The 13,500-nt window shown below is 44.2% G+C and overlaps 1 protein-coding gene across 4 annotated transcripts in view; it reads left to right on the top strand.

Moving 5' to 3' along the window:
- RUBCNL (rubicon like autophagy enhancer) overlaps window positions 1-13,500 on the top strand; it is a 38,343-nt gene that overhangs the window by 10,680 nt on the left and 14,163 nt on the right. For 3 of the 4 annotated variants that reach the window (XM_064586097.1, XM_064586096.1, XM_045869459.3), the window contains 6 exons: window positions 4,014-4,610; window positions 7,857-7,939; window positions 8,429-8,639; window positions 11,915-12,016; window positions 12,494-12,554; window positions 12,999-13,131. In XM_064586097.1, coding sequence (XP_064442167.1) covers window positions 4,106-4,610; window positions 7,857-7,939; window positions 8,429-8,639; window positions 11,915-12,016; window positions 12,494-12,554; window positions 12,999-13,131 — 1,095 coding nt within the window. In that variant the 5' untranslated portion in view covers window positions 4,014-4,105. Of the gene's footprint in view, window positions 1-1,905; window positions 2,207-4,013; window positions 4,611-7,856; window positions 7,940-8,428; window positions 8,640-11,914; window positions 12,017-12,493; window positions 12,555-12,998; window positions 13,132-13,500 lie in introns of those variants that run through there. The other variant, XM_064586098.1, reaches the window with a different exon arrangement.

Below are 13,500 nucleotides of genomic sequence, written 5' to 3'. Positions count from 1 at the left end.
GTGACAATGAGCAATGCAATGATATGATGGTATCGCATGAATTATCTGTTGCCCCAAAGATCAAGCAATGGAGATGTTGACCTTGGGGACCAGGGCCTGGACTTTGTTTTGAATCATTACTCTCCCCTGAGAGCCTCCCTCTCAGAGAAACTCATGCTCCTTAATGACTGTCCAACCCTCCTCATCATCCTCTCTCTGCCACTACTCAGCTGGGTCCTTAGACATGGCTTTGAATCTCTACGGGCCTATTCCAGCTCTAACATGTTCTCATTGTATAACCCAGAAAAGCCAACGCCTGCTGTTTATTTGTGTGAAACAAGAACATCTTTCTAGAAGGAAATGGAGCAAGCACCTGCTTCTGAAATTACTTTTGAGAAGAAAGTCTGTTTTGTTCAGTGCAGTTAAGTCAATTCCATATGTGGAAGGCTCATAAACAACATCATTCTTTTTGAACTAAAAAACACAGGGATCACTGCTACTTACCATTGGTTAGAGGCTGTGCATTTTTATGTGATTTCACATCTGTACTTATCTCCCCCACACAAGAACAGCTATGACATGTAGGGAATTGAGCATAAAACATGACTCATAGCTTCATTCTCTTAGAAATACTGACATTATCGGGGCGCCTGGGTGGCTCAGTCGTTAAGCGTCTGCCTTCAGCTCAGGTCATGATCCCAGGGTCCTGGGATCGAGCCCCACATCGGGCTCCCTGCTCCGCGGGAAGCCTGCTTCTCCCTCTCCCACTCCCGCTGCTTGTGTTCCCTCTCTCGCTGTCAAATAAATAAAATCTTAAAAAAAAAAAAGAAAAGAAAAGAAATACTGACGTTATCAGGAACTATGGACTCAGAACTAAAATTGGAACTTGTAAGAGAAGAGATCTAGTGGGAGAAAATCAACAAAAAGCAACACAAAGATGTTCATTGCTGTATGTTTTATAATAGTGAAAAACTGAAAATAAATTTCCGTCAATAGGAGTCTGGCTAAGTAAATTTTGATACATTTATACTATAGAAAATGGTAAGATAGTGAAGAGTGATAAGCACCCTCAAGACCTTGTTGAGAGAAAAAGAAGGTTCATTATAGATTCTGTCCAGTATGAGCCCATGTGTATGGGTCCCCTCTTCTGATCTGACATATGTATGTTAACTCATAGGAAGAGGTTAGAAGGGATAAAGTGGTTACCAGTGTCCTTTCTGGGCATGAGGTGGGATTGGCGGGTTTGGGCCCATGTGTGTGCTTCACTCACTCTAGGCTTCTGTGTTTGGGGCATTCCATAAAAACACAGTCGTGGTTCCCATCTGTAATGATGACACCCAAAATTATTGGAGAGGAGAAGATGGGCGACGAGAAATCGGGGCACCAGGTGGATGTGAGGTTTGGAGAAGGAAGACGAAGCACTTCAGATGAATTCTGGCAGTCGCCACCATAGCCCGTGATACTTGGTGGGCAGTGATTTGGAGCTTATGCAGTACTGTGCAGTATTATGTGTATCTTATCTATGTGTATGTGTCACTTCAAAAGGTTTGACCTAGAAAGAAAGGCCCCCAAATCAAGAAAACCCAAGGAATTGTGGTACAGTTTTCCCATGTACCTTCCTTTGGTCTATTTGAAAGTGTTGGGTGAGAAAAATGTCCTATCTTTAGGAAACATGGATTCACTTCTATCCCTGTATGAATAATTCTGCCAGAGTAACAGAACAGGTGTATCTATCACAGAAATCTTCTCTCTAGCTCATGACACTATTTCCATTTTGTTGGATTTGCTCATTCAGTCCATAAGTTTGTTGAGCCCCCATAGGTGGCTCTGCATCTGGCTGAGAACAGACAAGGTCCCTGCTCTCATGGACTTATAGGGAGGGGGTGGAGGGGAATGACAGTGAAGAGGTAAAAATATATCAGGAAGTGAGGCGACTATAATGAAAATTAAGCAAGGTGATGTGATAGTGAGTAACTGGGGAACTACTTTAAGAGAGGTAGTTAGGAAAGACTTCTTTGAGGAAGTAATTTATAAACCAAAGCATGCAACAAGGCAGAACGGAACCAGATGTACAATCAGTTGGGGGAAGAGCGGTCCAAGCGGAGCACCATTAGGGTGAGCAAGAGCCCGTGGGACGTAAGAGTTTGCTGTGTGATCGGGACTTATTGGGGGTGGACAGAGATAAATGAGCGTGGTCTGCACTCTCATGTCATGCCTTAAGGACAAGGTAAGGATTTTGGATTTTATTCCAGATTCGATGGGATGGGGGTGGGTGGGTGATTAGGGGACTGACATCTGATGTAGGCTTATAAAAGATCTTTGCGTACCTCTTGATTATAAGTTGTCAAGAGTAGAAGCAGGGAGACCCACTGGGCAGATGGAAGGAGAAGATGGATGGGAGAAGATGGCAATTTAGATGAGGGTGGTAGCTATGGATATGAACTTGCTAATGGATTAAAGATAGAGAGCTACAGAAAGATAGGATCAGAGATCACTTCTAGATTTTGGGTTTCAGCAACTGGGAGGTATGTTCCCTGGGATGGGAAAACCAGGGAGGAGCAGATTTGAGGGAAATTAGGGTCTGTCTGGATGTGTTAGTTTGCGATGTCCCTTGGATGAAGGTCAGAAAGGCAGTAAGATATGCTAGTCTGTGGTCCCAGGGGAGGTCAGGAGCAGGGATCCAGGTGGGAGCCATCTGTATACATAACACTAGTATTTAAAACACTGAAACTGACTCCAGAGTCTCAGCTCACCACCTGGTACCTCTGTTCTCCACCATTTCTTTAAGCTAAGCTCACCTAAGCCGACTGCTTCCATCTCTAGGCCTTCCCCTTGCTGACCTCACTTTTGCTGTTGAAGGCTGCCTTGAGCCTCACAGGGTGAAGGACAGTGGGAACAGTAGGACACACGCTGGGCCTGTGATTATGGTGACCAGAGTGCTTCTCTTTGGAGTAGCTCTCAACATTTTAATCATGACTTATTTACTAGAGCCAAACACTGAGCTTAAATGTGAGCAAACTGGGACAGACGCCTGGGTGGCTCAGTCGATTAGGCAGCCGACTCTTGATTTCGGCTCAGGTCATGATTTCAGGGTTGTGAGATCAAGCCCTGTATCGGGCTCCATGCTGGGAATGGAGTCTGTTTAAGATTCTCTCTCTCCCTGTGTCCCCTCTCCTTCTCTCTTTCTGTCTAAAAAAAAAAAGAAAAAGAAAAGAAAAAATAAACCCTAGATTCACAGTGTGTTCTTTAGATATTATAAGCTAATCACAGATTTCTATACCTATTATAATTCAGTATTATAATCTAAATTACATGAAACAAAGTTTTTAGTGCTAGTGGTTGTCCTCAATTTCACATACCACTTGTCTACTTTGCTGAAATACAAACACGGACTAAATAGGAACAAGAAACTAAGAAACTGCGAAAATGTGTCTTTACTTCCCAATGGTATTCCCATTTGGGGTTTGACATTTAGTTTTATTGGAATAATGCACCGCTGCCTTATACTTTAATCTGTTTTATCAACAGTATGCATATATGACTTTATCCTTAAAAAAAGCAATCTTCAGTTATCTTTATGCCTTGAAAACCCTTTCCTGTCCCAAAGTCATGCCTCCTGTGTCTGCTGCCAGTTGTATTGCTGATTGATTGATTGATGATTGATTGATCTGTTTGTTTAGTTATTTCTTGTAAATCCAAGTGGAATTTACTGTATTGTACAGGGTGAAGTACAAACTTATTTATTTTTTGTTTCTTCTCCTCAAAAGATTTTGGAGTTAAAAATATGACTGGGGCCCCTGGGTGGCTCAGTCGTTAAGCGTCTGCCTTCGGCTCAGGTCATGATCCCAGGGTCCTGGGATTGAGCCCCGCATTGGGCTCCCTGCTCGGTGGGAAGCCTGCTTCTCCCTCTCCCACTCCCCCTGCTCGTGTTCCCTCTTTCGCTGTGTCTCTCTGTCAAATAAATAAATAAAATCTTTAAAAAAAAAAATATGACTGCGTTCTTATTTATCTTGAATGATTTTTGCTCATTGCAGATAAGCTGTCTGGCCCCCGGCTGGCCTCCTGGTGAGTTCAAGGCCCTAATCCAGTAGCACAGTGGAACTCACACCACCCTGAGCCTGGGAAGATGGTGTCACAGTCTACAGGCCGGCAGGATTCTCCCGTGGACTCGTGGGAAAGGGACGGCAATGACCCTGGCGACATTGATGGTTCTCCCAGCCTCCTGGACACTGACCAGTCCCCTTGCCACTCAGACGTCAGGTTCATGAGGCACAAAGCTTCCTGGATTAACCCCCAGTGTGAGCAGCAACAGCTGCAGGATTTGCCCCCTCGGGGGCCGACAAGGGGGTACAGTGGGAGCCACTTTGGAGGGAACACCGCCTCTCCCCTCGGCCCCTCACCATTGTCTCTTGGGGACTCCACGGTGGAGACATCACTGTCGAAGGATCCTGCAGACTCTGCCCAGGGCTCAGGTGACAAGAGCGGCGCCCTCTCTTTTACCTCCACAGAAGAGCAGGCGGTGCTCCTAGGACACTCTCCTCAGATGTCTCTGTTCACAAGCTCCTTTCCTGGTCCTGAAGCTGACCATGCTTTGCTGCAGCCTTCCCAGCTGACAGCTTCCACCGATGAAGGTAACTCCCGTCGGGAATTTACCTCATTCCCGTCTGTTCCCATGCTGGCCTTGGTCTACAGCCTGTCTTACTGGCTTCCTCATGAGAAAAAAGTCACGGCTTTCCACTTTGATCAGAGGCCAGTGCATTAGCTCATTTACTATTATTGTCCCCGGCCCAGCTACCCGGATGGTCACACTGGGTAAAATCAGGCATTTCCGTTCTTCGATTGCAAGGAGGTGCCATCTTTGCTCAGCTCAGCTGATAATCAGTGCCATCTTTGAGCTGGTGTGTGCCTTCAGGAGCTTCCAGCTCATGAAGTTGCCTGCAAGAGAGAGGATTGGGGGCGCTTTCAATTCAGTGTGGTGGGAGAAAAGTGTTTCCAGACAGAGTGGGCTCCATTTTACACAAGTACTTTCCTAGGAGATAAACTCACCTCACCTCTCCCTGAACGGCGTGTGACTAGAAAATAGTAAGATTTAAAAATAGTAATCACAATTCCCCCAAAGACTATACAAAACCTTTTTTTTTTTTTATTAAAGCCAGGGCTCCCATTGCTACGAAGTAATGCACATATTCTTAAAAACCTGGAATTCCTAAAATAAGATAATGCATGCAAAATGCCGCTCAAGAGTCAGTAAGTTATCTGTTACTGTTACAATTTGTGACATTCTAATTTTTTAAAAAATATTCATTATGTTATATTCACTGCGTTAATTTATATTTCTCTTAGAGCCCTAGTTCAGACAATCAATGAAGTTCTTTTCTTTCAAAACAGTTTGAAAGCTGCCTGCCTGCCTGTGTGTGTGTCTGTATGTAGGTATTTATTTATTTCTTACTAGCAACAACCAGTCCTCCCTCTTCCCTAAATTATGGGGTTTATTTGTTCTATTGGAAAAACTTTTGAAAAGTCAAAGATGATGACAATCTTTAACATATTATTCATAGCTTAAGAATAGCAGATTTGGGGGGCTCCTGGGTGGCTCAGTGGTTAAGTGTCTGCCTTTGGCTCAGGTCATGATCCCAGGGTCCTGGAATCGAGCCCCACATCGGGCTCCCAGCTCAGCTCCCTCTCCCTCTGCCTCTCGCCCTGCTTGTGCTCTCTCTCTCTAACGAAGAAATAAAATCTTAAAAAAAAAAAAACAGTTTACCAGGGGCGGCTGGGTGGCTCAGTTGTTAAGCGTCTGCCTTCAGCTCAGGTCATGATCCCAGGGTCCTGGGATCGAGCCCCACATCGGGCTCCCTGCTCTGCGGGAAGCCTGCTTCTCCCTCTCCCACTCCCCCTGCTTGTGTTCCCTCTCTCGCTGTGTATCTCTCTGTGTCAAATAAATAAGTAAAAATCTTAAAAAAAAAAAAAAAAAGAATAGCAGATTTTGGACAATCTTAAAATGGGCTAGTTTTGAAATAAGAACCAAATTTGAGCAAAATGACACACTCTACAGCAAGTGGTTCTGCAATTTAAAATTATCCTGTAGCTTTGTCTTTCTCCCAGAAAGAAAACAGGTACCCCAGCCCCTTTTGTCCTAAGCCAATAACCCCCAGCAATTTCTCTAAGTTCCTCCTTTAAAAACTACTCCATCTTAAACTTGGTAGGAGGATGTAGCCCATGGGATTAAAAAAAGAGGTCCCCAGCGATCTGGTCTTTCTTTGCTGTGGGACAGCATTGCAGAGAATAGGCATTTGCCTCTAAGACAAGGGATTTTTCCTGTGACTGCTTCGTCCCAATGACAGCAGCATGGTATTCCTTTTCTAGATAATATGGTAGAGGAAGAGCCACCCACCCACTCCCCCAGCCTAGAAACATTTCCTGAGGCCCCAAGAAACAAATCCACAGATCCTTTTGCTTGCAGAGGACTTACTCATTTATAGAGCACACTCACATTCCTGGTCTCCTTCAATCTCCTAATAGCTCCCTATCCCAGTGTGAAGGATGAGGACATTTCAATGCAGAGGCCCAGCCAGCTGGTGTAGAGAGAGCTAGAACTGGAATCCACAGTTTGACTCTTCTCTGTCCCTTTTCGTCTATACTCGGGGTCCAAAAACTATGACCTGTGGGCCAACTCCGGCTGGCCTCCTGATGTTACAAATACAGCGCTGTGCATGTTGCTCACAGCACCTCCCTCACCCCAGTGGCAGAACTGCATAGTTGCAACAGATGGCCCCTCAGATCCTACAGTATTTACTTCCCAGTCCTTTTCAGAAAAAGTTTGCCCACCCCTGATGGCTTCTGAAGCTCAGAGACTCAAGGTTCTTCATGGAACAGTCACTTTCTTGAAGAAGAGGCAAGGGATTGGGCGATCCTGCTTGCATCGCTCTTCGTCACCCTGAGAGCTGTATGATCCTGAAACCATCTGTAGCATTTTGGTCTAATTTGAACAACTCAGCTCTTGGGGCTCTCACGGAAATGTTTTGCCTTAAATGCTGCAAGAAGAAATCACATGACCAGAGTCGTTTTGTTTTGATGGTGTTCACTGCCAGTAATGGAGTGGTTTTGGGGTGGGGGGGCAGCATGGATGAGTCAGCTGAATCTACCCTCTGTAGTTTCTTCTAGTTTTTGTCGGCAGGAAGACCATTTTAGAGAAGCAATGCTGGCCTTTTTCAGACAGGTTTAGTTCTGTAAACAAGAAGTTTTGGGGGGCGCCTGGGTGGCTCAGTTGGTTAAGCATCTGCCTTCGGCTCAGGTCATGATCCTGGGGTCCTGGGATAGAGTCCCTCATCGGGCTCCTTGCTCAGTGGGGAGTCTGCTTCTCCCTCTGACCCTCCCCCCCCCATGCTCTCTCTCTCTCTCATTCTTTCTCTCAAATAAAAAAAAAAGTCTTTTTAAAAATTTTTAAAAAGAAGAAGTTTTGGGTCGGTTGCAGTGCATGGGAGAAGAGATCCCATAATTCTTATGGCCCTGCTTCTAGACTATTCTTTCTCATGCTTCTCCATCTCCTTTAGGTAGTTTCCATGATCCTCTTCTCCTTCTACCCTCTTCACCTCATCGGTCTCCTCCATTCCATTGGCTTTCCCATCCCTTCTCTGAGGATTCCTCCCAAGTTGCTCCAATAGGTTTTTGTAGAAATGACCCCCATTAAGGCAATGTCTGCAAAGCCTAACACCAGAAGGATCTGTCTTCTTCTGGCATCCTAATTTATTCTAGAATTGTGCTAATTCAAAAACAAACACCCTACAATATTTAAAAGCCACTTCCTAGCATTGTTTTGTTTTCTTAGGGAATCTTTGAACTTTTTTTTCTCCGTTTTTAATAACTTGCTGCATTGGCAGGTGCTGTTCAAGTCAGTGGAAGAACCACTTTTTCGAATTCCTTCTCTCCAGAGGTATTTCTACTCCCAGTCGATGTCGAAAAGGTGAACACAGCTTCTTTTTTCTTTTTTTAAAACCACAGAGAATGTTGATTCCTTGGATGGTGCTGTTGTGATTTAAATCTGGAAACTTCACTTGATGAAGCCTGGCGGATAGGTGGTTGCATTTCAGCCTCTGGCAGGAGCACTGAGCTAAGAAGGGCTCTGAGTCAGTGCCTGTGCGCGGCTGGGAAGTTTTCCATGACTGATGCCTGATGTCTACCCCTGGGCCACCACCAACCCGGGGTCTCATATCATGAAAAATTCAACTTGGGGTGTCTGTTGGTCGCAGTCGAGTAAATTTTATGTGTCTGGGAGATATGGGCTATACTTCATATAATGACCTGTGAGCACTCAGTTAAGTGAACATTTATATTTCTATGGATTAACTCCACTTAAATACAGCTTCTTGATTTTTCAATCCAGTACACCCTCAATGAAAAACAGTCGACTATGCTTGTGAGTATTTTAACAGGTACTTTTTTTTTCCTGCAGGAAAATGCCCACTTCTATGTTGCAGATATGATTATAGCAGCAATGGAGAAAATTAAGTGCAACATCCTGAGTCAACAGCACACAGAGCACTGGGGTGTGGAAGAAGCCAGTGGGGCGCTCGGGAATGACCACGCTGACTCTGAAGTCACCTTTTATACCAATGTAAAGCAAGAATCTGGGTCTTCCAATTCTTCTGACAGTGGCTATGAAGGCAAGTGGGGCAAATCAGAGAAACTTTATGCTGTGTTCTCCACTTACATCTCTTTTCCTGTCACATCCCAAAGTAGATCTTCAAATCCTTTGTCTAAAACTTTCTAAAACTTCCTGAATAACCTGCTGCACAGCTCAACCCCGTCTTGCAGGACCCCGGGTCCACTTTCCCAGGGAAGAGCGCATGAGGGGGCCTGCTTTGATTGGGTGTCCCCAACTGGTCAGCCAGCCATGGCCAGGGGAGCGAGGGAATGTGATTGGATCATCGTCCCCCTGAGGCCACCGGTGGGGAGAAAAGAAATGATTCCTATTTCAGTATCCCATTTCTGTGCTTTATCTTTGAGTCTTTCTTTTTTGTGTGTCTGTTTTTTGGCCCCATTCCTAGTGAACAAGTCATCCCTGACTTCTGAGTAATAATGACACATCCCCTCCATCCGTTCCCTATCCACCTTTGACCTGGACCATCACACTAGCCTCCGGCCAGTCATTCCGTAAGAAGTGCCTTTAGGTCCTCAAGACACATGTGCTGCTTTAATTTTCTCTTTACTTGCAGCCTCTTCCCCTCATCGATCCCACACACATCTGTCTTCCTAGAACAACTTCTACTCCTCTAAAATGGCCTGCTGAGATTGCTCCATATTTGATTCTGGGATTTTTAGCCTTGTGGGATACAGCTTCCCAACAGGCATCTCCTGATCTATGTTGTACCATGGGCTTTAGTTACACGAGCCTGGTAAACTTGCCCACAGACATTTCTCCCAAGCCTCTGCCTCCCACCCTTTGCTTTGGCTAGGCTCCCTGGAATGCTGGGTCCCCAGGAACTTCACATCAGTTCCTTGATTCTTCTCATTCTTTGCAAGCAGTCCCCCTCCACCAGCACTGTGACATGCTCCCAGGTTGCATCACAGGGCCAGGGCACCATTCATGTGGAATGAAGCCTAAGTTGTGCTCCAGAATGCTCTATGATTATCTGCGTGCATGCGTCACTCCCTCCTGGAGTTGTGCAGCATGGGGGCTTGCCTTCTTAAGGCCCATGGCATGCAGTTGTGTCTTCTCATGGTTATGTGTGTCTGTGTCTCAGCTCCCTTACGAGGTTTTAAACTCTGATGGATAAGCATTTGTCTCATTTGAATTTGCCTTCAGCATAAGCCTTGCCAGAAATAGTATTTTAGAGATATTTGTTGAATGGCTGAGTGGAAGCTCATGTCTAGCGGAAATTTTTTTTAAAGATTTTATTTGAGAGAGACAGAGTGAGCATGAGCAGGGGGAGCATGGCAGAAGGAGAAGCAGACTCCCCGCTGAGCAGGGAGCCTGGTGACATGCAGGACTCCACCCCAGGACCCCAGGATCATGACCTGAGCTGAAGGCAGATGCTTAACTGACTGAGCCACCCAGGTGCCCCTGAATATTTTTAATATGAATATAAATATGTTAAATGAAATTTTAAAATATTTCTACCACCCCAATAAAAATATGCATTTTTTAATCACATATCTCTCTTGTGACATTTCTCATGGTGGATATTACTCCTTTGAGGTAGGTCAGCATACTTTAAGTTACAGGTTGGTCTTGAGAGCTTTTAAAAACAAACAAACAAAAAGAATAGAAAGTATCAGCATTCAACTCACTTAGAGGGAGCCGTGCTTCCTGGAACTTTTTTTTTTGAATCAGTGAAATATATTTTTGTGTTTGTACTGAGTTGCAATGCAAATGTATGTTATTGTGGATCGTGGTCAAAAGAGGGCGGGGAAATACAGAGGTGGGTGAGGTTGCCCTATCATACCCAGGAGGAAACCAAAGCTGAGAAGTTGATTGTCCACAGTCACCCAGCTAGGATGGGGCAGTGTTGTTGGGGTTTTTTAAATTTTTTTTTTTAAGATTTATTTATTTATCTTAGAGAGAGAGAGAGCACTTGTGGATGAGCAGGAGGGGCAGAAGGAGAGGGAGAGAGAATCCCAAGCAGACCCCGCACTGAGCACCGGAGCTGGATGCAGGGCTTGATCCCAGGACCTGAGATCATGACCTGAGCTGAAACCAAGGGTCGAGTCAGATGCCTAACTGACTGCACCACCCAGGCAGTGCAGTTTTAAATCCTGGCCAGTTCCCTGTGAAGCGATTTCATGTAACCTCTGCATGACCTTGAGTACAGTTTCATTGTGATTACATACTTGTATTAATTAATTAATAATATGATTACATTATATTAACAGTATTTCATATCCAGTTTGTCAAGTTGCTACAGTTTTCACATTTTTCCGTGATGGTATTTCTGGAGTTAATAACATGATTTGCAATATCAATTTACTATTATTTGGCATGTAGGTAGCTTTCAGTATTTTAATATTTTAAATGGACTGCAGCTAGCTCCTTCTGATCAAAGCCTGCGTTTTTCACCTTTTTTTTTTTTTTTCTTTTTAATGACATTCTTAGGATAATTCCCCAGGCTAGCTTTCAGGATAGAAAAACATGGATATATTTGTAGTAGTTTCCTTAGGTTGCTGTAACAAAACACCACAAACTGGGTGGCTGAAAACAACAGAAAATGTATTTTCTCTCAGTTGTGGAGGCCAGAAGTCAACAATGAAGTTGTTGGAAGGGTTGGTTCTTTCTGGAGGCTCTGCGGGAGAACCTGTTCCATGGCTTCTGGTGGTTACCGCCGGTCCCTGGTGTTTCTTGGCTTGTAGACGCATCACTCCTGTCTCTGCCTCTGTCTTCACATGGCCTTCTCTGGATGTCAGTGTCTGTGTCCAAATTTCCCTCTTTATAATATAACTAGTCATATTGGATTTAGGGCTCACCCTGAACCTGTATAATCTAAGCTTAACGATCATATCTAATTCCTCAAGACCCTAATTCCAAATAAGGTCACATTCACAGGTTCTGGGTGGATATGAATTTTGGGGGGACACCTTTAACCCAGTACAATGTTTATGTTACCTCTACTCTTTGACTCACTGTGAAGCTGATTTTCACCCTCTTTCATTTTTTTAAAACTTTGCATTATGGAAAATTTCGAACACACATAAAAGTAGGCAGCTTACTCTTATGAACCCCCTCATCATCATAGATCCTCATCCGTCTGTTTCATTTAATCACAGTGAATGGAAGAACAACACAAAAATAGCTCCCTGCATTTTTTAATTCTTCAAGCTGGATTTTTAAACTCTTTGGATGTAAACTCTTGGCCCATTTTATTTCCCGGTTTCTAATTAGTTGGCTGTGACAGGTTTTCTTTTTTCTTCTTGTTGGTGAAACCCCCTTCATTTCCTTTTTTAGGTTGTGCGGTGCTACAGGGCAGTCCCGTGGCTGGGACACCCACTTACTGTGATGTGCTGAAAGAAGCCTGTAAATGTGACTTCGATGACTTTGTTATCATAGGTAAGATTTGGAAACTCACCAGCGACGGCTCGTACTTCCCCTCCCCCACACACATATGGACACGCATCCCATGCGGTACCACGTTATAATGGCTTTCAAAGAAACTTCTCCCAAGATCAGATTATGTCAGATTAAAAAAAAAAAAAAAAGATGTTCTTATTCCAAAGGTCTTCATAATCAATCTCTCATCTCACTTGTAGAATTGAATGCAAAAGCAGATACTCATTATAGTCTGAGATCTGTTTGGCCTCTCAATTAAATTTTGGTGGAATTTCAGGTGAGTGTATTTTGAAATCCCATCTTTGGTCATTAGCTGTAGTCTTGTAATAGAAACCCAAAGAACCTGAAGTATGGAGATGCTGAAGAACTAGTTCTTTCTGAGATGCAGGGATTTATTTTTGTGTTCTTATAGAATTGAGTGTGAGTTAGCAAAACAGACTGAAATACTTGAATACCTTTTCTTTGATTTACTTGCAGAACTTGGTGAGTTTAGCAGTATCACAGAAACCTGTGGATGTTCCTGCAGCTCCTCTAAGAGGTATCTCTCCTCCGTGTCCACCTGCCCCTAGACCCCTGGGCCATCACCTCCGATATATATATATAGTGTTTAAAGGCCTTTGTATACATTCTAATTTAATCAGGCTGGGTGGTTTTTAACCCCATTTTTATAAATGTGGAAACTGAGGCTCAGACTAAATGTGCCTCAGGACATAATGCTGGTAAATGAGCAGAGATAGGACTTGAACTCAGGTCTTCGGGTTCCAAATCCAGTGCTCTTTTTACCACATTTCCCAGTCTTGGTACCCTCCATAAATAAAAGGGGCTGTGTTGAGTAAGACAGCCAGTGGGTGGGTGGTGCATGCTCCCTCATGTGACACCTCTTCTGAGTTTTTGGAGTGGGAAGGATGATTGAAAACATGAAGACTCACAACATACTCCTCACGAATGTAGTTTTCCACTTTTTGCATCTCTTACCTTTCAGTGTCATTTATGAGCCAGACTTCAGTTCTGCTGAGCTAATAGCCAAAGAGTTGTACGGAGTATTCCAGAAGCGCTGGATGTTGTCAGATGTTAATCATCAACTGGCAGATTCTCTAAATGCTGCTGGCTCGAAAGTAAGTATCAAAATGAGTTGGCCTTGAATTGAAAGTTCCTAAACTCTCATCTTTCCTGCTGTTCACTTCAGACATTTATGCATTTCTTTGTATGGTCACTGGGTGTTGGGGGAGACATGAAATGAAGGATGAATCTGACATTTATTGAGTGTTGATTATGCGCCAGGGAATCCAGCATTTCACATTTTCATCATCAGTATCCTCTTAAGTGGATGCTGTCGTTATGTTTACTTTAAAGTGTTAGTTCCAGCCTCTCGGCAGGGCTGGTCAGTGGAAGAGCAGGAGTCATGCCCATCCTGGTCCCTTGTAGACACACCGCCTTCTGACAGCGCACATCCCACTGCGGGGAGAGAACTTCGCGGCAAAGCT

This window comes from Mirounga angustirostris, unplaced genomic scaffold, assembly GCF_029215605.1.
Source record: "Mirounga angustirostris isolate CCGP_5_RB_7025 unplaced genomic scaffold, mMirAng1.0.hap1 SCAF_3, whole genome shotgun sequence".
NCBI classification, from domain to species: domain Eukaryota; kingdom Metazoa; phylum Chordata; class Mammalia; order Carnivora; family Phocidae; genus Mirounga; species Mirounga angustirostris.
Note: the sequence above shows the minus strand (reverse complement) of the source record. Positions and strands in the feature narration are given on the sequence as shown.